Consider the following 26,614-nt stretch of genomic DNA (forward strand, 5'->3'; position numbering starts at 1 on the left):
GTAAGGCTGCTCCCCCCTCAGGGGGAGGTGATCAAAGAGCAGGCCAATCAGATTATGTCAGAGGCAGTCCCTCTTCCCATTACTATGTGACCCACTTGGACACTGAACTGCCATGGGCTACATCTGTGCAGGGGTTCTAGGTTATCTCCATGCCTGGTACTTGGTTGGAGTATGAGTCTCTGGGAAGACCCCTGTGTTCAAATTTTATGGTTCTGTTGCTCTCTTGCATGGAATCTTATGTAAGAAGTGGGAAATAGTAAGATCTGGAGAGGACAGGAACTCCACAAGGAGATTTAATACTTTTTTAACCCTAGGTTTTTACTGGGAGTACTTGTCCATTATTGGTTACACAGCCATTTTAGCACAATGCTAATATTCTCTGCCCCTTCCAACCCAAATGAACATACTTGAGATCTGGGGCAACAAATTGAAAGTTAACAAAGTAAACTCTTTTTCTTTCCTTCAGATAGCTCCCATGGTCTTGACAATGAACAATATTTTAAATGGGAAAATAAGGTTTTATAGGGGGGCTGGAAGAGTGATGGAAAGAACAGAGAAGGAAGGAACTATGTGTATGCTTTAAAACCATGACCCTATAAGTGATGGACTATGAGACAAATCTAGCTAAGTGCCTACTTCTATTATCTTTATTTTTTAATGTTATCTATCTATCTATCTATCTATCATCTATCTATCTATCATCTATCTCTTTATTTATTTATTATTGTTATTGAAGGTGGTAGGAACATGCATGTCATAACATTCATGTGGGTGGAGGTCAGAAGACAACTTTTTGAATTGTTCTCTCCTTCCACACTGATGTGCAAACTCAGACTGCCATCTTGCAGTGGGCCATCAGGCACCTTCTCTGATTAAAAACAAGTCTTGTTGGATACAGCTACATTCAACACGCACTGATTTCCATGGTATCAGTGACCCATGTTCATATTGCCACTACTCGAAATACAGTCAAATGTCATCTCCTGGTCCTTAGTGGCAAGATCACAATCTCTGGATCAATCCAAACCAATAAGCTGATGAAGGAGCACATGCCCCACACCTTGGAGCTCTTTACCAAGTTAATCTTTATATTGACATTACATGGGCATTGTCTGTATAGGAACAAGATAGGGAAACGGGGGCCCAGAAAGGTCCTTTACCCAAAGTCACATAGTTACTATAACCTGTTTAGAGCAATTCATCTCCATCATTAAAAATGCATGCAGCTGGATCTTTTTCTGGTAGATGTCCAGCAAAAACCAGCAAGTGGTTTGCTTGTTTATTTGTCTCTATTAAAGGTCAGTTACATCAGGCTTACAGGGCCAGATGAAACTGTCCGTAGTTTCTGACGTCAGAGCGGAAGTGGCCTCAGGGAGGAGCACATGGACATGGATGCACTCCAGTGCAATCTCACTTCCTGAGCAGGCAGTGGGCCAGATTCTGTAATGTAGTGACCTGGGTCAAGACGGTCCCATTGCCATTGTGTGTCGTTATTCTGTGCCCGACACAGAGTTGGTGCACCGGAAAAGGGAGAAAGGTGTCAGGACCCTTATTAGAACAAATGAAGGTAGTTTAGGCATAGGGAGAAGCCATTCCCATTCCTCTTCTTCATTCTTGCCAGCTAATAGCAAATTCTGTTATTTTTGGCTGAATTTGAAAATTTGAGAAACTATCCACCCTTCTCTGAAATCTCATTTCCATAATCCAGGACCAGATTAGGAGGTAAAGAAAGACCAGTTTGATAATGTAGGTATAGTCCTACTTATCATGAAGGAGAGGATCAAATCATCCTTACCTGAGTTCTGGAATGCATGATAAAGGCCAATGAACTTTCCAGCAGAAGAGAAAAATGTGTTGTTTCTACAACATTTCTAGTTATTTTGAGTAAGATGCATTGAAAGCCTGAGAAGTCAAAGGAACGAACGAAGCAGGTGAGCTAGGGATGAAGGGAAATAAAATCCCAGGTGTGCTCTACCGAGATGTGCGCACCGTGCCCAGCAGAAGCCAGGGGTCAGCTCCACACAGTTAAAGGCTGAGATGTACCCCATGCTACGTTTCCTTAAGTCTGTCTCCATGTTCACAAATCTACGTGTGGTTCTTCTGGTGACTTGTGGAAGCCTTTGGGTGTATTGTGGCTGTGTGAACATCATCTCATAGTAACTTAAGCAACACAGAAAGTCGGCTGGTATAGTTTCTAAATATGGAAAATAGGTACAGAACTAGAGCAGTCCATCATAATCAGGGGCATGAAGACAGCCATCAGTATGTCCCCACCATGGAGCCATCATTGCCTGGAGGAGCATGTTTTCTGATTCTCTGATAGTTCAAAGTTTCAGGGTATGAAATAAAACCCATCTCCTCTGATAGAAACAAGGTCCTCAGGGTCTAATCTAAACAATGTGCTACCACTGGAGGTCTAAACCACATTCCTTCAGCAACTCCATTAGTACTTGGTACAAGCGGTGTCACCTCGAGCACTCAGGTAAGAGTGCAAACAAAAATTCTCATTTCTTTGGAGTTTTCACCACAGTAAAATAAAGACAAGCAAGCAATGCCAAGGTCTCCTGGTACTTCTCATAGTGCAAAAACACAAGCAAAGAGTTAAGAGGAAGCCTTCTGCAGCTTTGTTCCTTAGCGCCACTCATCAAGGTCGACAGCAGCCTCCTGCTTGTTCTGTAGCTTCCCTTTTAGTATCTGTGTGGACGATACAAGGAGGAGGAGGAGGAGGAACAAGGCCATATCCTGGCTGAGTGTGTGTCCTGTACAGAAGTAGTGATTTATCCACTTTAAAAAAAAAAAACCTGAGTGTTGAAGGCATCCTGGAAGATTTAGGTGAACTAAAAATGAGCGGTAGACCAACCACAGAAATAGAAATGATAGGTTCACCAGAACACCTTACAAATGCCAACTTAACAAATAAAGGAGACTAGCCATTTAAATCTCAGACAAACACACCCGGAGGAGGGCTCACTCATACGGAGCAGTTCCACATGGAAACTCCCACACCCTGTGTGCACCTGGGTGACAGATGGAGGAGGAGCCTGGAGGGTGGTGACTGCCTTGCTCAAAGCTCCAGGGTGGTATCTGCTGTCCACCTTTGATGCAATGGCACTGCTTCTCCAGAGTCAGTCAGGAGAGGGTTTGGCCCAGTGACAACCACTCATGACCCCTCTCCTCAGGACTCACCCGTGCAGGCTCTCTGCCTCCTCCTGTGGGATCAAGCACCAAGTCTCCACATGACAGCTCCACAATGCCCCCATTAATGGTGTCTTCAGCCTGCTTCACCTCCCCACTCCCCAGCTGCAAGCTCTCCCGCATCCTCACACACACCTCCACTCCAGTCCCCAAGTGTGTGTCCTAGGGAGCCCAGGCTAAGGCACTCTCTGTTGTGCCCTGGATACATTTATTTACTTTCTGGCTGGGGATGTCCCCCTCCCCTCCCTGGGTGGCAATATGCTAGCAAGGCTTAGGAAGGTCTCCTTTAGAAAGCAGGTAATATGTCCAAATACTCTCCCAGCCAGTGATGCAGGGAATTCCCAAAATGATTCTCCAAGCTGTTCACTTGAATCTTATTCAATAAGGAATATTGACCATAGTGAAGAGTTAATAAATGACTTGAGACTCACAAAAGAACAAAAGAAATAGATCCAAAAGAACTCCCCACCAGCTACATTTGCCTTCACTTGCTGACTAACTGATTTGAAATGGTCAGAACCCTGACTCTCAACAGCACCAACAGACTTCAGATAAACGCATTCATTTGCAGGTACCCTAAAGAGAATCTTTACATTCTGATATCCCATCACTTCCAATATTTTATCAGAACACTATGGTTTCTCCTTTTCCTGTGATTAGATCCATAAAATTTCTGACTATGACTTAATTTAGACTTAATACTTTTTTCCCCGGGAATGAAGCTATAATTTTCCACCATGTCAGGAGTAAGATATAATCCATTGAACTGAATTGAGTTAAATTTTCAATGCACCCTTATTTAATAAAAAGCATTTTGAACTCACTGGGCTTTATCAGATGATAAGAAAATTCTTTAAAATCCAATAAAGATGGGGAGTGTTGTAATAGGAATAAAATTTGAATGGGTTTCTGGAATAAATTCAGAATTTGAATATGATATTGAAGATTACCAGGCCAAATCTATAGGCTCCTTCTATGTTTTGAATTGTATTAAGAAATATGGCATTGCCTCTCTGTGGCATCCTGCAGGACACTGCCCTGAGCTCCAAGATGGCTTTGGCTCTGCTGGGTCTTTTGTAGTTCCTGTAAGGATTTAGTTGTACTTGCGTCTCTATGAAGGATGTTACTGGTGTTCTGATAGGGACTGAACGAGATATTTCTGTGGGTAGTGTAGACATTGAAAGAAAGTCTCAATCCATGAACACAGGGGATCTTTCCACTTAGTGTGTCTTTAATTTATTTCATTGATGCATGACGGCTTTCATTTTGAAAACCATTATTTACTGCTATATTTTATCAGCAACTACTGTGGACAGGATCCCACAAAGTACAAGGTAGATGCACATGGAAAATGGAGCCCATAGATAAGACCACACACTGACAGCAGCTGGCTTGGACAGAGGAGCCAAGAGTACACTAGGAAGGACAGGCTGTGCAGTCGGTGATGCTAAGAAACCTACGTGTTCACATGTGGAAAAATTAAATGAGTCTTTTACCTCTCCCATCATACAAAAGCCAGCTTAGTGGAGTAAAGACTCAATGAGAGCCTGAGACTCCTAGTAAAGAACAGGAGGAAATATGTTAGAACAAACCTGAATGAGTTTCTTAAACACACACACACACAGGCAGAGAGAGAGAGAGAGAGAGAGAGAGAGAGAGAGAGAGAGAGCGCAACAAAGGCAAAATAAGAAAGAACGAAGAGCTTCTGGAAGGAGAAGAAAGCAGAGAACAGAGTGACTGCAGTGTAGCCTGTGGGAGGCAAGGTTTGCGAAATGTTGCTGTGGAAGCCTGCCAGCCAAGATCCTAAGATCTACTGTGACATTAATTTGTTGCTATGGAAAGGTACCAGATATTGTCCTTAAAGATATATTTGTGACACTTATTTGAGACTACCTAACTCTATCAGCCAAATATCCTAATAGGTATTTGACAGCAGGTCATATAAAGTGATATAAGGAATTTGAATAATTAAATAGAAAAACCTCTCCAAATGATGCAAATTATAACTGAGCAAAAGAGAACCAGGACTTCCAAAAGAAGACACACAGATGACCAGCCAGTCTATGAAAAGAAACTCAGCATCATCAGCCAACAGGGAACGTCAACCAAACTGCAGTGAGAAGCCACATTACTTCCATCATAGTAGCTGTCACCACAAAAACTGAATATAGCTGGTGAGGGTGTGAAGAGAAGGGACTCTTAGACACAGTTCTTGAGGATGTAAATTAAATCAGCTGCTGCTGAAAAGTGGGAATTCCTTAGGAAATTAAAATAGAACTATGCAATAAATTGGTAACACCACTACTGAGGGTCTGCCCAAGGCAGTGGAGTCACCACACCCTAAAAACAACCTTGCTGCACCACTGTCACGTTCCCAAGTGGAAAATGGAGAATCAAACAGGTTGTCCACCAACAGATTATTATGCTCAAGGCAATGGTTGTTCTTCAGACATGACAAAAATAGGATCCTGCCATTTGCCACAGCACAGATGAACACACAAGGTATTGTTAAGTGAGATGAGCCTAGCAGAGGAAAACAAGTACCATACAAAGCAACTCACATATGGACTCCTAAAAATGAAGCTTTAGAAGCAGAATGTAAGTTGGAAGAGGTGGTGCACACCTGGAATCCCAGCAGATGGTGGGAAGGGAGAGGCTGAGGCAGGCACAGTATCTCAAAGCCAGCCTGGGCTAAAGGGGGAGACCCTGACTAAAATCAACCGACCAACCTTACATCCAATGAAGTAAATAAGCAGACAAGAAGAAATTTAGAGGAGAATGGCCAGTAGAAATTGCAATGTTTACTACAAGCTAGAGACAGGAGAAACTCCTCAAAACAATGAACAAACAAACAAAACAAAAATCCAAAACAACTCCCCAAAACAAACAACAAAATAAACAAAAATAACCTCAAACCAAAAAACAAAACAAAACAACCTTTAAACAAACAAAAACCCCTACCAAAACCCTATAAACAAACAATCCCCCCACCAAAACCCTAATATCAAACAAAAATCTGATCGACCTACAGTAAAACCAACCTGCAGCAGATGGTTTATCTACAGACACAGATCTGAGGACCTGTCAGGATGTGTAAACAAGGGCTTCATGTTCTAAACGCCACACACACACAGCGCTGTGACATTAGCTTGTGGCTACTGGATCTACCACCCATTTTCCTTAAGGATCTGTTTCCTTAGCCCAAAAATATAAGCAACTCTTTAGAAATTAGTGTTAGAAGCCAACTATCTAAGAGCCTACAGCTGTAGTTCTGAGTCAGCAGGCATGAAATGTATGAACATATACAGGGTTATAGAAAGAGATGTTTTCATTTCAAGGCTTCAGAAAGGGTAGGTATCAATTTTCATGATGTAGTTTTAATAGTCAGGAAATATCCCATGCTGCTTGGTCACAGGCCTATGTGTCAAACATACGTTTAGAGATACATTTAAGACTTCTTTCTAAAACTTCTGTATTGGTCAAAATAAAATATTCATGGGAGGTAGAAGAAAGCAAGCCATATAACCATTTATCTTTTAGTGTGAATTACTGTAATTTGTTTTGTTAACATGCTTTAGTGACGATGCTTTGCTGAGGAGTTCAGGAAGAAAAAAGAAGTGTCATGTAGAGCTTAAAGGAGCCCAGACAGCAGTGACCACTAGAATGTCACACTGGGGTCCACAGCTATATTTAGAAATAATGTTTAAAGTAAACAAAAAAAATTGTGTTTTGTTGCTATCTGAGTTTAGGTTTAGGAATATTCAGTTTGGGGACCAGAAAGTTGGTTTGTAATTTTTGTTTACGGGTGTGACTGGAGACTTACTGAGCCAGAGAGCAGGGATCCTGTGCTCCAAGACCCTGTATCCGGCCATGCCCTGTGGCTGCTTCCTACCTTAGACACCGGACACGTCACCTGATGACTCTCTATTGCATGTGTTTTGGGTACCATTTCCGTGTACACAGTGAGGAGATTGTTCTGTCTCCTCCCTGAGTGCCTTCGGTGTGGACATAGTTCCAGCACCAGGCCTCCCCACCCCACCCCAGCCAACTTGCAGCAAACTGTGGTGACTAGTTTCCTGCTGCGTTGTAGGACACGCAGCCTACTGTCCCACCCAGCTGAGAGTGAACACCCCTGCATCTTTTCACTTCTCCTCCCTCTCACACTGGCGATCTTCCTGTACTCTGCTTTCAGCCATTTTATAGAGTCTTTATAGAAATAAAAGCACAGCACCTATGTTGGTTTAGACCTATAATCCCAGCTCCTGGAGACAGATGCAAAAGGTGCATAGATTTGAGGACAGATTTTTATATACATAAAGGCATTGTTTCGAAAGAAAGAAAGAAAGAGAGGGAGAGAGAGAAAGAAAGAGAAGAAAGGAAAGAAAGAAAGAAAGAAAGAAAGAAAGAAAGAAGAAAGAAAGAAAGAAAGAAAGAAAGAAAGAAAGAAAGAAAGAAAGAAAGAAAGAAAGAAAGAAAGAAAGGGCTGGAGAGAGGGAAGTACTTAGTTAATTCTCCAGCATCCACACAGAGGCGAGAACACTGAGGGGAAAGAACAGGACCCCTGGGGCTCCTTGCCCACTTAGCTGAGCTGATTTAGCACAGATTCAAGCATGTTTTCACAAATGTTACCACCTCGATTTTTAAGACAACCTAATACTCCATCGTATATATCCATGAAGACACATACACATCTTGCATTTCCTGGTTCATGGGCACTTAGGCGGCTTCCAGAGCTCAGCCTTTATGGCTAATGTCAGTCTAGTTTTAATTCTAAAGCATTTTCTTTTAAGTTATGCAGCCAGGTAGATATTTCACTAGAGGCAGGTATTATAGATCATTTACATTGCTTCTTGGTCTCCCCACTGAAGCTGAGTGGTAGTGTGTAATGTGTATGTGTGTTGTGTTGTGTGTGTCCTCTAAGTAGATAGTATAGTACTTTGCCAGTTTGTACAGAACGCAATAATCGGCAGGCAGCTGAAAAAGAGAGAGTGGTAACTGTATAAATCTCTTCCTATAACATCAACCTCAACAGCTGCTCTTAGAGAATACATCCCAGAGTAGGAGAACAGATAAGAGAAACAATAAAATAATAAAATGGCCAGCAATAAAATTTAATAATTTTCATTCTTTTATGACAAATTTATTTTTTTGAATGAGGAGCTGACAGAAAGTCCTCCTAGTCAAGCCAACTGAAGTGTAAAAGCAGTGAAAAGCAGAAGGCCAGGGTGGGAGGAGTCTGCGCGCAGGAAGTAAGTCAGAACATGTTAGAGGCTTAGGTTTCCCACGTCTTTAATTTCGGGAACAGAGCTGCTTTTTTTGTTTTAAAATCCTTTTGAAATACTTCATACATTGCAATGTTTTAAGCACAGACATGTTCAAAGGAGCTGGCTTCTGTCTCAGAAGTGGGTTTTCTTTAGTTGGGAAGAGTATGTGTGACAAAGGCTTGTGGCCAGTGGCAAAGGAAGGTTCTAGACTGAGAAAACTGGCTCTAGGTAGAGCTGATCTGGGAGGCCATGCTGAAATTCTGAGACTCTGTCAGCCACTCAGAGCCTCGTGCTAGCACTCAAAGCTGCCTTGTGCATGTTTGGTTAACTGGTGAAATGTAAGTGGTGGAACTGGTAAAAAGTAAGTCCCAGAGGCCACACTTGCTCTGGAAGGCTCATAAAGATTGGGCTTTGTTCATCAACAGGTGTGCAATCTGGGGTCCTAGAAGAGTGTCTGAAACCAAGGAGTGCTCAGCAGGGTTTTTGCTCTGATGTGGACACCAGGCAGATGACCTGCTCACACACATGGGGAGCACCAGATCTAAAGCCCGCATGCTCCTCAGAGGGGTGGACATGCATTTGCAGCAGAACCACTTGAGGTTGTGCAAAGGGCTTACTCCCTCAGCTACACCTATTCTTCCTCAACACCATCACTGCGTGGCCATGGCAACATAAGCCCCACACACTTCCAAATGCCTATGAGGGCAGTTCCCTGGTGGGGCCCCTGCTGTAGGAAAAAGACTATAATAAGAACCATTTCCTATGATATAACCACATAGCACAGGAGCCGCTGTAGAAAGCTTTGGTCCTTGTTATGTGCATGCGATTTTGCTGCTATGTAGTGTGTGGGGATATTCTCCTTGTTTTCAGACATGTGACGGTCAGATCCACCCTTGCCTAACACAGAAGTAATACCCATGAACAGTAAGCTTAACCCTTTCACCCACTGGATACACATTCAAAAATAAGACAAAATCAGGCTGTTGGTTATCAGAGTGGTCCTGACACAGCTTTCTGGACACTTTATCCAAAGAAAGTAATTCAGAAGAAAGGCAACAGGCTGGAGAGGACAGCTACACACTAAGTGCAGCTGTGATGGGCGGTCCAGCAACTTGGAGCTGCTGTGTAGTTCACACAGGGATCCTGGAGAGCACATTTCAACCCAAGAGAAAACGTGTCCTCTACAAGGAGTTTAGCCAGAATACAAACAAAATGAGCTGGGGGAAAACAGAAAACTCTTTCAAGACGGCAGGGCTGGAACGAGGGGAGGAGATGCGCTCACAGGAAGACCTTACTGAAGGGAGGCATCAGCCTTCTAGCAACCAACAGGAGATGTGTGAGCTCATGAGACTCAGTGGCAGAAGATGAAAAAGCTCATTGCACATATAGCCATGGAGCAGACAAAGCATGTTTCCCGGAGCAATGCAGAAAGGAACTACTACAGAATGGGGAAAGCCCTGTGTCAACTGTATCTAAGGTAGCAAAGGGTGATGCAAACAAATGACCTTTCCTTGTAAATGTAACATATGAAATGGTATCTGCACATGGAGTGGAAACAGGGCACATGTGAAGGACTCACATGGAGCTGAAGTTGCTTGAGTTTATTTTTGATGAATTTCTGTCCAAAATCAGACGTGTAACATTGAAACAGGTGAGCTTTTTCCATTTGATGGAACTACTCACCCAATACTGAGCCTGAGAAAGCCATCTCAGCTGTGGCTTGCATCTGACTATCTTACTGTGGACCTGGTCTCCCAAAACATAGTCCCTGCAAAATGATTCACAGTGGTTTAAATACAATTGCACTGAGATCCACCAATCAGAGCGCTTAGAAGGGTGGTAGGAAGAGGGAAGGGTAATTAACTTATGAGAGGCCCCACGAGGCTACAGTTTTCCACTGTTTGACTTATACATTACTTAGCCCTGACAGGCTAGTTAGCTGTACTTATACACTAAAAGGCTTTCTTCTTGTTGTTCCGGTATTTACAAAGGCATTATTGGATGGCTACTATCTTCATCCTGTAAGACCCAGACGCACAGCCTCAAGGAGTTTCTGTAAGCATGGAAGGATTATGATCATGCAAGCAACCAGTCCTTGTTAAACACTTGCCAAGCTGTTTAAATAAGCCCTTTATTTTATTATCAGTGTCAGTGGGTCTGACACTGAGCAACTCTCACCTGTTCTGCAAAGATGCTCTGGGGCAGTGGCCACCTCCTTTATCTGCTGTACATGAGGGAAAAGCTGCAGGCGACAAGTCTCATGGTTCCTTCCTGTGTAACCAGAGATCGTGTCAGGAAAATCTCCCCAAAGACTTGCTTTATCATCTGACAATAAATATCTGTCATACAGATAATAGGTACCCACTCCACATCAGGGGCTGTAACTCAGGAGCACAAAGCTCTCGGGCTAGGGTGTGTTCTTCCAAGTCCTTGCACAGTGAAAATAAATGGTTAAGGACCTGCCCATGCAGATCTGGCTAGTACATCCTACAGGCAGGTTCATGAGGCGCTTGTCTATTTGTTCATAAAGACTGAACCACCAACCAAACAGCATGCATGGACTGGTCCTAGGTCCCTATACATATGAAATTGATGATCTGTTTGGTCCTCAAGTGGGTCCCCTAACAACTGGAGAGTGAGGGTGGGTGTTCTCTGACTTGAACTCTGTTGCCTCCCTTTGGATACCATTTCCCTAGCAGGGCTACCTCACCCGGTCTCAATGAAAGAGGAGGCATGCAGTCCTGACTTGATTTGCCAGGGTGAGTTGGTACCAGAGGTGTGTGGGGAAGAAAGGGAGTATGGAGGAAGTAGGTGGAAGGCTGGGACTGGGAAGAGAGGAGGGAATGGAATTGCAATTAGGATGTAAAATGAACAAATTAATTAATTAATAAAGAAAAATCCCCAGTTCTTTGAGATACAAATTCCCCATGATGGGGCCAAGGAAGGGAAGGGGTCGTGATGAAAGCGTTCTCTCACAGTGAAGGAGCACTCCTTCTGAGCACTGGTGGCATGAGTGACAGAGACATAATGAAAACCACGTTATCTGTTTGGGCTCTTCAGACCTTCCTCCCTTGTTCTTTCATTAGTCTAAAAAGCCTGTTAGTTCTAGGATGCACTCCAACTCACCCCCTCACACATTTTTTCAACTGAAAGAGTTTGCTGCTGCTGCTTTTTGATCCAGGGTCTGAAACTCCCTATGCAGCTGCGGATCACCTTGAATTTTTATTCCTCCCATCTCTGGGGACCAGTTATTTGTCTTGACACACTAATACTTATTTTTGGACTAGGTTCAGAGCATTTGGGGATTATTTGCCTGGAGATAACTGTTGGTACCTCAGCACTTGGTTTTCACTGGGACATAAGAGTGCACATGGCCTTCTATGAGATAGGCCAGCTAAAGCTTTAAGGCACAAAGTGTCTCTTATGTCCTGAAGATAGAGTCGGGCTATGAACTCTGCTGTTCAAGAGGTCTGCTGGCTTCAGCTCACAAACCTTTTCTATGACTTGCGGGGGCCTTCTTCACCAGATGGACATTCAGGTGAGGTGCTCCCTCATCATCAGCCACATCAGTGCAGTGACTTTACATGCTTTTCCCTTGTACTTTTATCATCTATATGTATTTACTTGCAATTCAAAGGGTGTGTGTGTAATTATTGTATAAATGTTCATAAACTCCCCCAAAATATGGTATCTGATAAAATAAATTTGAGAAATAGATCATGACTCTGCCATGGCCAATGTGAGTAAGTTCATGTGTGTGGCCTCCCCATGCTGTGATGGCTAAGACTATTTGGACAGTGAGGATAACATTAACACGGTCAAAGCCAGAGTCAGGGGTGAGCATGAGCACCAAAGCGAGACAATCTTCAGAGACTCTGACAGAATGAATTTCTCCTCAAAATTTCTCCTTTGAAACTCTGCCTCAGATTATAAGTTTTCAAAAGTCCTTGGGAAAGGTTGGTTCCTAGAAAATGGAGTTTGTTATGAATCCCAAAACTCTCAGCTAACCAGAATCCTGTATTAGGCAGGAGATTCAGTTCAGCAAATCCAACTAAATTAGTTAAATGGAATTATACTTTAATTAATCCTCCAAGTTATTATCAAACATATTATATAAAGACAGGATACCCACTCTGTGACAAGCATTAAATAGTAAATATAGAATTAAGACTAAGATGGCCATGGACCCTCAATGAAGACCACATAGACATCATAGCCCAGTATGGTGGCATCTGTCTGTGCACAGGTGCAAAGCAGGAAGATGGCAGATTAGAAGCCATTTTGGGCAACATGGTGAGACTCTGTCTCAAGAGGAAAATAAAAAGAGAGAAAGCACCATGGAAAATCCCCAACTGAGAAATAAAAATAAATGATATCTTCCAAGGGCTAGATTGTGACACCATGGGAAAATGCTTGTCTAGCAGGCATTAGGCCCTGAGCACAATCCTCACTACTTCAAAACTAACTAACTAACTAACTAACTAACTAACTAACTAACTAACTAATAATATAGCATCACCACCACCAATAACAACAAAACCCAGCAAACTAAAACAATAAAATAAAACCCCAAAACAAAAAAAAAATGACCAAAGAATTTTCCCAAGCTTTGTCTTAACATAGATGTCTCCAAACATATATGACATATACATTTAAACATAGAATATTAAATAGAGAGGCAATATGGGAGGGGATAGTGGGAAGGGAGAAATGCAATTATAATTATAAAAAGTAAAAGAAACCATTAAAATGGAATTAATACCTAATTATTAATATGTAATGATACCTATGGAAACTTCTTTTCCAATATCATGTCACTATGCTCAGTGCTTCAGAGCATGAACTTCCATGTTCTCAGAGGTCAACCTTTATTAGGAATGTTGTCTTCAGTTTCTTTTTTTTCAATGATGAACATACCTGTGTTACTGTCCACATTCTCTCTGACACACTAAATATGAAAACAAGATGCAAAACACAAATCAAAGTAGGTGAAATCTTGATAATGCAAGGCTGTTTTATAGAAAGGAAACATCTGACTTTTACTCTCCCTCAGTAATGGGGGCTAAGGTAATCCTTTGACCTTTCAAATTTTTGTCTTCTCACTAACAAGAAAATTTAAAAATAACATAGTTTGTAGTTTTTAAAGACTGTATTTGAATATCACTTTTAATATGGAAACTTTAGGGCATTTTAAATGAGCCATTTCTGTCTCTGTGTGTCTCTCCATCCGTGTGTGTGTGTGTGTGTGTGTGTGTGTGTGTGTGTGTGTGTGGTGTTTGGGTGTTTAAGTTCACCAAATACTGGATGATGTACAGACTCATTTAAGACCCCATTACTTCCAAACCTCTCCTGCTGTGCTCTAGCCTTGAATTTGTCTGATCCACTGTACCACCAAGATATACCTGTTGTTGTCAATTTACTATTGCTTGCTTTTACTAAAATATGTTTTTTTTTTTCTAAACAAGTTCCTTTACATTTCAACATGTTGCCCATTGGCACCTGACGAAGCAGTCTGAGCAGAGAGGCCCTCTAATGTCCTCGCCCTTCTCTCTGAAGCAGGCACACTTCCCTGTAGTCTTTCTCGGAGGTGTACTCCAGCAGCAAGGCGTGGACCCTCAGTGGATGGAGTGGGGGCTCTCTTAAGCTGAAGGAGAGGGCTGTGTTTATCTGGGATGCAAGGACAGAGAAGAATCTAAGCAAGCAGGTCTTGTACCTTACACTAAACCAAAGCCACAGGCTTCCATGTCCTCAGAGTCTTCCTTTTTCGAAGGCACCAACGCCACATGAAACATGTGCTGTAAACTTGAATGTTTCTCTATTGCTAACCTGTCTTTTCTTATAAGTGATCCAGCCAGAAACCTAGGAATAGTTGTAAAATCATTTCCCAACAACAAATGAAGGTTAACATTGACCTGCAGCAATAGAGTATCTGGTCATTTACCACTGTTGCATTTATTTTTAAAAATAGGTTTCGTTTATTTGAAGGGTGTGTGAACATGTGCAAGGGTGGAGGTAAGGCAGAAACGAGGGTAAATTCTCCTCTTTTTCTACCACGTGGGGCCGGGGATCACACTCAGATCATCAGGCTTAGTAGCAAGTCTTTTACCCACTGGGCCTTCTCACAGACCTTAACACTACATCTCAACTCTTTATCCTTGCTACCACTTAAAATTTCATTTTCACTAACAAATAATTCAGTTTACTGGAATATGCCTCAATTTTGCCATCATCTCCTTATTAATATTCTGGTGGTTCCTGGGTGTATATTTGGAGTAGCACCTACTGTAAACATTTTAACCATGAGGCCTGGTGCCCACATAAAGAGTGCCTCTAGGATGCCATCTAGAAGCTGGGTTCCTTGGTCACATGCAATCAAGTCTAGAGGAAAAAGTGTTTCAAGTTATTATACAAACATAGACTCTTACCCACAGGAAAGAATAGCTATGGTACAGGTCTGCCATCTTTCCAATGCTTGATACCATCAGCAACTTCAATGGATTTAAGAGCACTACAGGATCACCTTAATGGGCATTTCTTTGGTTACTAAAGTATAGCTAAGGTGGGGTAGTGGCCTTCTCCTATGACATGAAGAACAGGCTACTGTTTATTGGAGTACCGTCTCTATACATTGTTACATAGTCTGGTTTGGTCAGTATGTTTTCAATTGGAGTTCTTCGATTCTTAGTATCAAACCTTAGTCTTTTGCTTAAGGGATAAAATGTCATATGTATGTCTCTCTCTCTATATATATATACACATGTTTCAAACTTGCATTTTAGCATATGAATTGTATTGAATACACTTACAGTTGGATATCTATATTTTGATATCTATATTTGGTTAAACTAACACGATCAATGGTGGTCTGTGCATGTTTGAATTGGTAATTTTGCTTTAGCTTTAGATTTGCTGGGGAGAAGTGGCCAGAAGAGAGTCAGAGAGTCTCAGAGTTTCCCTTCAGAACTCACACATATTTATGTCCTGTCAAGCATCATGACAGAAAGAGATATGCCAAAGGGCCATGGTCTTTTTCACTATGTAGTTGTTCATTGTATAGTGCCACTTGCTGGTGTGAAATGCCAAGGTTAGCTTTCTCCTCTTTGGTGCCTTTTTGTGTTTATTTATTTTTGGTTGCTGTTGTTTTGGATTGGCTGACATCATAGTCATTAAGCAGTTGACATTAGAGTAGCTTGGCAGTAACAGAAGCCAAGGCATAATGCCTGAGAAATGCCCATCATTACAGATATTAGAAAAGTCATTCGAACAACACCAGCAATTTACAGAGATAAGTGACCTGAAAACCTTGCAGGCCCAGAGTGGGAAAAGCATGGCTTCTGACCCAGATCTCTGGCTCCAAGCATGGATGCCTTAAATGCGTGTGTCTTTCCTCAATGCAGATTCTTCATGACAGATAGAAGGTTACTATGCTATGCTTACTTATGAGAATGGGTCTTCTCTGTAGCTAAGTATACGACCACACTCTGGATAATATAAAGCGGTGTGTTGTTAGACTCTGTGGTCTATGTAGATTTAAAGGCTTATGGAAACATATATGTGGACCTAGAAACTTTCCCTTTGGGAAGTAAACTTTGGGTGACCTGTTAGATGAAAAGGCTTGGATGGAAGTGGCAAAAATGTGAAAATGAAGCAGAGGGAAGAACATGATGGTTATTTCTGGGGTTTCTATGGTTGTGACATAAATGGCTCATGTTATCAGTTGACAAAAATCTTCCCTTGTACTTTAGGACTCCATTATTACCCTGAGCTTACAGGGAAGGTAAGCATACAAAGTGGGAGGATCACATTCAAGTCCATGGAGTGTGTTGGGAGATGCCCATTCCTTCTTGCATCAACCTCCTGGAATTCTGCCTACCCCCCATTTACATAATTGGTTCAATGCAATGGCCTTGTCCAAATGAGCACTCTGGATTAGACTTTAAGGTCCTAGATGCTGCGAAGTTGGGGACTCACTGCTGCCAGTGTGGTTCCTGGGCAGATAACCATTTTCCTTGTCTTTCAAGCAAACTCACACTCATCATTTTAGACCAAGCATTTACATGTATCCTGAGCATTTGGGAAAGAATTCTCAGCACTAAATTAACAAGTAGTCAGTGCTGCTGTACACTACAGTCATTTTAACAGTTTCAGGGCTACACTGAAGAAAACTATGCATGCAGTAAAATAATACTAAGGTTGATTTATATTATTATACAAAAGGCAGCCAAAGGAGAGGGTAAGGTTAACCAGGGAGAGGTCTAATGAGGCTATCAATGCAGAGTATTAAACTAGGGCTTCATACATGCTATCACTGAGGTATAGTATCAGCTGCTATGAGCAGAAGATTTAAGTAAAGTTTACCAATATGAAACTATGATGTAGAGAAGAGGGGGAGAGAGAAAGAAGAATAAAAAGGACGAAGAAGAGGAGGAGCAGAAAGAGGAAGAGAACAGAAATGGAACAGGTTTTCCAAATGTGGAGGAGTAACAGGTACAGATGTACAAGGTAGGTTGTACAAATCTATACAATCAATCACATCATAAAATGTATTTAAGAAGAAAGGATAAAGGATAGAGGTCAAGGACTAGGCAAAGACAGCATCAAGGTTTGCCTATTTAAGGGAAGAGAGGCTACTGAGAATTCCAGATATGAGGGTGACAAAGTTAGGTAAACAGTTAGCTCACAAAGCCTGGTAGAGGACTATCAAGTGTGCATTTAAGACAACAAACAGCTGACTACTATTGGGTAAGAGTGGCGCTCCGATTATTTCAGACTCAAGCCTGAACGTGAACCTGCAAAGTGCATGATACTGCCTGGTGCTGTCAGTCTATTATGGAAGCCAAGGAAACCCTGTATAACTTGGAGAAGAAGGCTTTGAAATCAAGAGTAATGGGGTATTCTATAGAATATAGTAGAAGCAAAAAGGGTAACGAGAGTTTCTCCAACAATAAGACAAAAAGAATGTGAGTGGGATAAGAGAAGTCTTATTTTAAGCAAGTAGTGGGACATGTGACCCCAGCCTTGTACCTGCCAGAACCAAGAGACACTGGAAATGTGGGAAAGACCGTATTTCCCAAATACTGCTCACTAACTCAAGTAAAGAAGAAACATAAAATACCACTACAATAATGAATTTGTGAGAAAGAAAATAGATATATTTCAGGGGAAATGATGAAGAACAAGCAGTCTTTCCTTTCTCAGTGGTAGAAGTTATGATTCTAAGACTCACTTCTGAGAGCTGTCATCTCAAATACAGAAGGCAGCTGTTGGTGATAGCTTGCCTCACCTCCCAACAGCTCCTAGAAGAGGCCAGAGTCTTATGTGTTTTTGGCTGTGATGGCATACCTCTGTCTCTACATGGTGCTTTCTCGTGTCCCCAGCTCTATCTCAAACTTGTCCTGTGTTCAGACACAACCACCAGTATCCATCCCAGTAAGCATGTCTCACTTTGGTCATCTGCAGAGATGACCAATAATGTCATCTATTTTCCAAATAAGACATGTTCAAAGGGACTGGAGGTCAGGACATCCATGTTTAAAAACAAACAAACAAAAAACAATTCAACCCCTAATAGTCTTCACATAGTTTGGAGATTTCTTATTGGAGGTAAAATCTAACATGGCACACACAGGTGAGAACCAGCCACTCTGATAGACCTAAGAAACTCTAAGAGAGACAAGTGCCTAATGTAAATTTCTATAATGCATATGATAAACAAGCATTGGGTGGAATGATTTCCCCTACACAGTGGTCACTGGCCATACATCAAAACTTGGAAGAAGAGCTGGATGACTTCTCTGTAACCAGAACAGTGTCCAAAATAACAGCTTACAACACTTTCTCTTTGGGTGTCTGCAAGTGTGCTTACTCTCACTGCTTCCACTGCTCTCTGCTTGCTTGCTGGAGCCACTGGTTTTGATGCTGGGAGCCTTTTTCATGTCAATTCCATTTACAATCTCCTTATCTCCTTCCCTCTCCCCTTCAATGCTATAACATCTTCTTTCCAGGGACTGTGACACTGTTCCTTACTTTTCAATGACTCACTCATGTATCATTTCACTCCAGTGTTCCTCAGGAATTGTACTTAGTGTTTCTTTTTCTAGCATAGTATATACTACAACTTTGAAATCAAAGGAACAGGTAACAGGCTATACTACTATTCCAAAATAAAAGTAGTATGGGCCACCTACATACATGCTTTCAAAGCAGTTACTATAATATCCTGGCTTCCTGAAGAGTGAGTGAAGAGAGCAACTAGAGCCACAGTTGGTTCAGATACTTACTTAGGGTTACTGTTGATATGATGAAACATCATGATCATAAGCGAGTTAGAGAAGGAAGGGGTTATTTGGCTTCCACTTCCAGATCACAGGCATCACTGAAGGAAGTCAGGAAAGGAACTCAAGCAGGGCAGGAACTTGGAGGCAGGAACTGGTGCAGAGGGCATGGAGGAGTGCTGTTTATTGGCATGCTCCACATGGCTTGCTCTTTCTGCTTTCTTATAGAACCCAGAACCACCAGCCCAGGGATGGCACCACCCACAATGTTCTGGGCCCTCCCATATAAATCACCAATTAAGAAAATGTCTTACAGGCTTGCCTATAGCTTGATCTTATGGAGATATTCTTTCAGCTGAGGCTCCCTCCACTCCATTAACTCTAGCATCTGCCAAATTGATATAAAACTAGCCAAATGCACGAATGCACTATGTAGCTTCTGCCGCCTAGTGAGAGACCCTCTGTATAAAAACAACACATATAAAGGTGGACATGTTTGTATTATCCATGGCAAACACAGAGCTCTGGAAACAAGCCTGACCCGAGTGTAAGATTAAAACATTCCCAACTCTGATGTCTGAACAGCCTCAGGAAACTGCGTGGATGTGCTTTCTTCTTCTTTCCCTTTCCTGTGGATGGACAGAGGTGTTATATGTTGTACATTAAATACAGGAGAATTATTTAGTAAACATTATCCTGTCCAATTTTAAATAAAAGAACAGCAAGAGAGCCAGTGGTACTATCCTCATGGGTCTGGGCAGGCATAATTAGGCTCTTTTCTTCACCCTTTATCTCCACCTATTCACCTTTTCACACTCTATTTGCATTTTATTTCCTCTTCCTGCTTATTTTGAGTCATAGCATGCAATACTGCTAGTTATCTTCATCCTGCTGTCCCACAGAATGTAATTCACTGTGAAGAGTCACCCCAGTGTTTGATAAAACAGATTCAGGGAAAGAGGCAAAGACAGGCCATGTCACTTCACCTCAGGGGCAGAGTGTAGGTGGTGCTCCTGTGAGGCACCCAAGGAATCCAAGATGGAGCATCTGTTCTCAGCCTCCTCCATCACCAGGCCCCCTAATACAGTCCATGTAAAGTCCACAGTTGCCAGGTAGAAGAACTGACCGAGGCAGAAATTGCAGAAATTTTGCATACAGGGGGGAATCTCAAAACTCAGAGACACTTTAGAGCACTGTGTAAATCTCATTTTTCCCAGATCTAGTTTTCTTGATTCAAAATATTCTTTCTAAATGCCTCTCAAATATAACTAAAAATGTAATCAGAATGTCTTTATATAAAATAATTCTAAAACTCCCAAACATCTTCCTCTCATCCTCATCTCTGATCTTTATTTGTGTACATTCTTCCTAATAAACACCCCCAAACCAGGAAAAAAAACCCGCTGGTTGGGACACCTCAGATCTTCTCTTGTTTTAATCACCATGGTGATGATCAAGTGCTTATGTCTATTTAAGCTCCTGCACCCACAGCTGGGCTTACCTTTGGGCAGTGTAATTAATTTGCTGAAATGAAAAAAAATAACCCTTTGGTTTCTAATTCATGTCCATGCCATCTTGATCTCTTTGGGGTTAAATTCAGGCAATAACAGGTGCCCAGATCCTAACCAGAATGATGCTACAGACTACATGGCAAACACACTCACCATCTGGCGAATAGTATAGACACCAAGATGCCTCGTTTGGGGAGCAGAGGCACGGGAGTAAAAATGCGTGCCTAGCCATAAGGAGCAAACTCTTACATAATACACACAAACCTCCAGTCCACAGAAGGCTGACTGAAAGATTTCCCTCAAGTCATGGAGAAAAATAGGTCTCCCAAACACTGAGGTAAACCTTTGACTGCCTTGGTTAGCTGCTGAACCACAGATGCAATGGGCAAAATGGTTGCAAAGGGCATACAAGTTCCTCACAAGTTTCTTTGACTTTTTTCTTCTACCTTTTTTTTTTTTTTTTTTTTTTAAATTAAGTGTAGCACTGTGAAGGCCACATGGATGTGGCCCACACTGTTCTATTTGGGAGCTGTGAAAGTGTAGTGATAGGCCACACCCCAGACTTGATTCCTGTTGTGCAGTTCTATTGTGTAAGGTCCAGGGGGAATGGGACTCAGCAGAAAGACAAGACAGACGATTGGTTTAGTGAGGTTTAGTCCGTCAGTGTGAACGGACTTCCGACAGAGCTGGAAACTCTGGGCTAGGTAACCAGTGCACACTGGGACAACTTTCAGTCTAACACAGCTGCACATCCCTTTCAGACAAGCCACTTGACAAGTCTCCTCCTAGAGTAAGTCTCTCTTTATGTCCTGTCACTGCTGATTTTGAGAAATGCAGGCTGCCTTCCTAGAGGGCTTCGATTTCTAGATGAATACAGTATTTCAGGTTCGACGGGACATTGCTTTCTAATCAGGAAAGAAGGTGAAAGGACCCTCAATGGAACTAAACAGACCATTCTGAGAGAGGCTCAGCCAAAATGCTTAGCAACAGACCATTCTGAGAAAGGCTCAGCCAAAATGCTTAGCAACTTTTACCAGCTTGAGCAACACGCAGAAGTGCACCCTGGCACAATAAAACGGAGCAAGGAGACATGACGAGCTTGAAAGCAAGATAGACAGACAGATGTCCAACTTGACAGGAAGCCTGGAATCCAGCTCATGAGCATCGCCTAGCATGCCCCATCCTGTCCTCCCACTGGAAGGCTTTCTGCTGTGGTACTCTCACCAGGGGTTTCCTTCAACTCTCCCCTTAGATGAAAAACTAGCTGCAACCCTAGTACTTTGTAGAACTAAACAGGTTTCAGAATCCTTTAATCATCTATCCTGGACCCCATGCACATCATGGAAAGAGATACCTGTGTGGACCAGAGAGAACCATCCAAAGGTCAGGCTGACCTCACTGCTTGACACACTGGGAAATTCATGCACTTTGTAGCCCCAAGATATGCATTTGGAATTTGACTCCAACTCTAACTAGCTGTTAAGCTTTGTACCCTCCCAAGCTTCATGGTGTCTATCTGTGAACCAGGACTTCTACCGATGGTCTGACAGCCATGTCAGGATGCTCTTAAAAATATAGTGGCTACATAGATTGCTGCATGGCGTGCTGAATGCATGGGGAGTTTTCTTCTTACATCATTTGCTTCTCTTTATCATGTTCCCTGTGCTCTAAGCTTACATCAGAATGCAATGACTTGGGTATGGACACACTCTATTCACAGAGACAAAGATGTCTTTAAAACCAGAGCTGTACTATGTACACCAAGCTGGACTTGAGTTCTCAATCCTGCTGCCTCAGCTTCCAAAGTACTGTGGTTAGGAGCATGTAGCAGCAGCCCTCAGAAGAACAAACACTCGTAGATATAAAAATAGCAACAGTGCAGCACAGACAGAGAGCTGTCCACACAGCTCAGGCTCTAGAGTAGGAGGTCAGAGACAAGTGCCAGAGTGTGAGGAAGAGGAAGACCTCAGGAGCTGCTATGGAGAGTCTTATTATCTGCTTTTGAGATGGAAGGTTCTAAAACCTTCACAGCCCCGTGCTGCTGGCAAGTATCTCATTTCAGGGCAAGGGGAATTTATTCTTTCTGTCTGAGCAGCAGGGAGAGATGTAAACAGAGTGGTTAAGAATATTTTCTACTCTCATGGAGGAGCTACATTCAGTTCCCAGCACCCACAGGGTAGCTCACAACCTTCCAGTTAAAGAGGTTCCATTGCTGCTCCATCGTAGTATCGAATTCTCCAGTCCAATTACCTAAAATATAGCTCGACAATTGTTTAGACAGATTTGCAGCACAGGAAAAATTCTCATGTTATATGCTAGTGACTCAAAGTCCAGCATATTTTCATTGACAGCCAAGTTGAGCGATTTGCCATAGGGTATCAATTTGCACCTGCACGAGGTCAATCCTCTGATTGAACACCATCAAGTTTCCTTTTACTTGAGCATTAATTCCTTTTTGTACAACTAAGGCATGAGCTACATTGGCTAAATGATTATTCAGGGTCTGAGCAGTCTGCCCAGGATGACTCAAGGGGGAACTGTAGAGAGCTGCAGAATGCTGTGCCTTAAAGATGGAGCTGGTTTCCACCTTCCACCTTCCCGATGGTGAGTGCTCTCTGTCACGAACAACTCCACATTTGGCTAAGACCAAGGATCTGGCTTGCTTCCATGTATGTGGACCTATCTGCATTGCCCACGTGGCACGCTGGGGTTGGCTACCCAGAGGCTATTTAAGCTGTGGGCTGGCTTTCTCCAGTGTCAGATGATTGTTCAAGGTTCCTGAATAAACTGCATTGAAAAAATAAAAAAAAGAAGAAGACATAAGAAGAATAGTTGCTGCAGTTGTGTGATGTTTGGAATTCTGGAGACTCTTCAGAGGGTATTTAAAAGGTAGATGTAAAACCCCCTGAGATGTTGGGGGTTTATTGGTTGGTTGTTGGCTGCTGTTGGCTGCTGCTGGTCATTGTTTGTTGAGTAGTTTGCTTAAAGAAGTCTAAAACAAAAAGGGGGAACTGTAAAGAGCTGCGTAATGCCGCGCCTTAAAGATGGAGCTGGTTTCCACCTTCCACCTTCCCGATGGTGAGTGCTCTCTGTCACGAACAATTCCACATTTGGCTAAGGCTGAGGATCTGGCTTGCTTCCATGTATGTGGACCTATCTGCATTGCCCACGTGGCATGCTGGGGTTGGCTACCCAGAGGCTATTTAAGCTGTGGGCTGGCTTTCCCCAGGGTCAGATGATTGTTCAAGGTTCCTGAATAAACTGCATTGAAAAAACAACAACAACAACAACAACAAAAAAAAGAGGTTCCATTGCTCATGATCCATCTACTTCTGGTCCCATGGACACCTGCATGCATGTTGTATACAGACAGACGAAGGCATAAAATACTCATAAAAATCTTAATTAATTTCACCTAGGAAACTTTACTTGGTTTGACTAAAATAAGTAAGAAAAAAATGAAACAGGCATTGATAGGAGTAAGAGGGAAGCCTGATTTGAAGATTTCAGCCTAAACATCTTTTATATACCCTTATTCCAGCTACTTTTCAAGGTTCAGACACTTCATGCCTTCCTCCAGGCCTCCTGAAAGCAATACAAGCAAAAGAACATTCTGTGAGTTATTAAGCCTTTTGTTTCTTTTCAGACCATCATCCCTCAAAGGCTGAATCCTGTGAAGCCACCAGCATCTCATCTAGTGTGTTATAGAAAAATGCAGTTGCAGCATGGCTCAAGTAAATAGCAATAGCATCCTGTGTGTGTCATTAGCATATGAGGTGAAAGGAGCCTCAGATAGGACATGGCTCACCTCATACAGGGACAGATACAGAGCCACCAAAAGACTGAGGCAGGGGACTAGGTCTGAAATAACCAGACTCGTAGCTCCACACCATGTCTCCCCAACAGAGTCAATACACCGTTTCCATAAGGGGAAAAGAAAACATGTGGTGATGTGTGGGCAACTAAGTCTTACTATAGCACAAAACCTGCTCCAGGCAATATGTAAATACAGCATTTCTCTGTGTCAATAAATTTTTACTTATAGAAACAGAAGGTAAGCAGGGTTTGACCATAGCCAAGCCTACCTGTACAGAACACTCCAGCACAGAGGCACCTATGAGAAACAGAGAGGAGTATGGTGGTGAACCTATGTACCTGTCCAGGGAGGCTCATTGGTGTGTACCAACTGCTCTGTTCCATATACCATGTACACACTGAACCTTCCTTAAAGCCAGGGCGAGAAACAGCTCAAGGTTGCTGGGATTTGTTGATGGTTACCTTGGGGATTTCAGGCGCCCTAACAGTGTCTAATCTGCTAGAGTTGATCTCCCAGAATGGGAGTCCTATTTTCCTAATTTCTCAGCCATATTAACACAATGCACTTGCAGTGTGAGAACAGAACCTGTTAGGATGTGTGTCAAAGTTCTTGAGTGACTTGTAAAAACGTCAACGGCCATTCATATGCCCCTGTGTTCACTAACACCAACTCCATATATCATTTGCCATTGGATGAACTTCCATAGTTTGATCTGGCACCTGCAACAATGTATTTTCAGTGCAGAATTCTTTCTACTTCTCCCGACAGCCTTTCATCTGCATCTACTTGCAATTTAAACTTTAAACGCTCGAGAGATAGCTGCTAAGCATTTCAAAGACTTTATTGGTCCTGTACTGAGACCAGAAACCTAAAACATAGGGGCATGAATTACAATTGAATCATTGCAAAATGGAAAACAAGTCACAATTCAGATGTATGATCCTTTTGTGATGGTGAGCCATATCCCTGTCACCAAATCCCTACAGTCTGTCATTCGCTTCCTGCCAGCTTTGATGACTCCATCTCAATTGCTGAAGGACTCTTTAGGTGGAGCAAACTCCTCGCTATTGTGTGTGAAGGAGGTAGGAGGGAAAGTTGAGCACAATGAACAAAATACATGCAAAGTTAAGGCTGTACTTCCAAAGATAAACTTGTTAGAGTCAAACCAACATTTGGAGATATTTGTTCAAGAGCAGCAGGACATGGAACATCAAGATCATGGCGGGGGGGTACACTGAGGCAGGAAGAATGAACACAGAATGCAAAGTGCTGACGTCCGTCACAGCACCAGTAGCTGACACAACCCCATCTCCAAATAACAACTACACAAACTTCTTCAAAGCTGGACAAGATCACTGGTGTCACAGCTGGGTCACAATTCTTTAAACCACACAACATGAATACTTTCTACAAGTGATTCATATGAGTCCCAAAGAAGTATCAGAATATTTTTCTTTTCTCATAGCACTTCTTATGCATAACTTAAATGACCTTGGGTTAGAAGCAACTCAGCAAAGAACACAAAATAAACAGGAGCACCTCTTGACAACAGCTGACATCATGGGGCTGTGAACTGAGGCAGCATCTGTAACACAGCACCCAAGAGGAAACCTCACAAGTTAGATAGATTCCAGCTTTCTGAGAGCCAGTGGTTTTACAGTACCATCTCTCACTTTGAACTGCGTGTTCCAGTGGTCTGTTTCTTTAGGAATCTCAGCCTCATCTGCTGATCAGCTCTTGTCCCTGTGCTTTATAAGAAAGAGCAAGTGTCTTAGTTGCTTAGCACGCCAAATCTAAAGGTCATCTTTTAGGTCATACTTCATCATCAACCCGTGTATCATTTCTTCTCACAGAATTTCAGGTAGAATTTTAGACCAAGAGATAGCAACATAACAGAACAGAGTCTGTCCACCGTACTGCTTTGATTTAGCCAGAGTAAAGGCCCTTGGTACTTACTGGCTGGTGAGGGAGTGCTGCAGCCACTAGGAGGCGGGTGGCCATGGAGACCATGGAGTGGAGGCAGGGACAGTCCTCCGATGACGGGTGGGAACAGTAATGGGTAGGGGGCAGCTGGGTAGTGAGTCATGTGTCCACGCACTGCCGGGACGGGGCATGCGTGGCTGCTGGTGCTCATGCTTCAGGCTTCACTGAAGGACAGGTGCTCCAGGACAGGCACACATCACTACAGGTCTCGAACCACGCAGAAGGAGGCAGATATGGGCAAACTGAGGCAGAACCAGGTCCTGGCCAAAGCAAGAGGGTTCACCTGCTGACCTGGCTTCCTCCCAGCAGGCTTTCTCTGTCTCCCATTTTGCTTTATTATGACAGGAAGGATGCTGGTGTTGGCCAGCTGCTTAGCATTCAGAGGCAGCAGACATTTTCAAATTCCAGGGCTATTAATTCTGTAAGAAAACAAATAAACAAACAAACTGATGTGTCAAAAATCTAAGGTATTTAACACTGTATTAAGTTATTGTGCAAAAATATTATTAATAATTCAGGTCTCCAAATTTCTTTTTCCCCCCCATACATTTAGGATTTTGTGGTTTTAAA

The 26,614-nt window shown here is 42.6% G+C and overlaps 1 protein-coding gene across 2 annotated transcripts in view; it reads right to left on the reverse strand.

Moving 5' to 3' along the window:
* Positions 1 to 26,614, reverse strand: part of Rarb (retinoic acid receptor beta) — a 648,239-nt gene that overhangs the window by 302,126 nt on the left and 319,499 nt on the right. For both annotated transcript variants that reach the window (XM_060390998.1, XM_060390997.1), the window contains exon 2: positions 26,018 to 26,463. In XM_060390998.1, the coding sequence (XP_060246981.1) occupies positions 26,018 to 26,195 (178 nt within the window). In that variant the 5' untranslated portion in view covers positions 26,196 to 26,463. The remainder of the gene's footprint in view (positions 1 to 26,017; positions 26,464 to 26,614) is intronic.

The sequence above is a fragment of the Meriones unguiculatus genome, chromosome 9, assembly GCF_030254825.1.
Source record: "Meriones unguiculatus strain TT.TT164.6M chromosome 9, Bangor_MerUng_6.1, whole genome shotgun sequence".
Taxonomy (NCBI): domain Eukaryota; kingdom Metazoa; phylum Chordata; class Mammalia; order Rodentia; family Muridae; genus Meriones; species Meriones unguiculatus.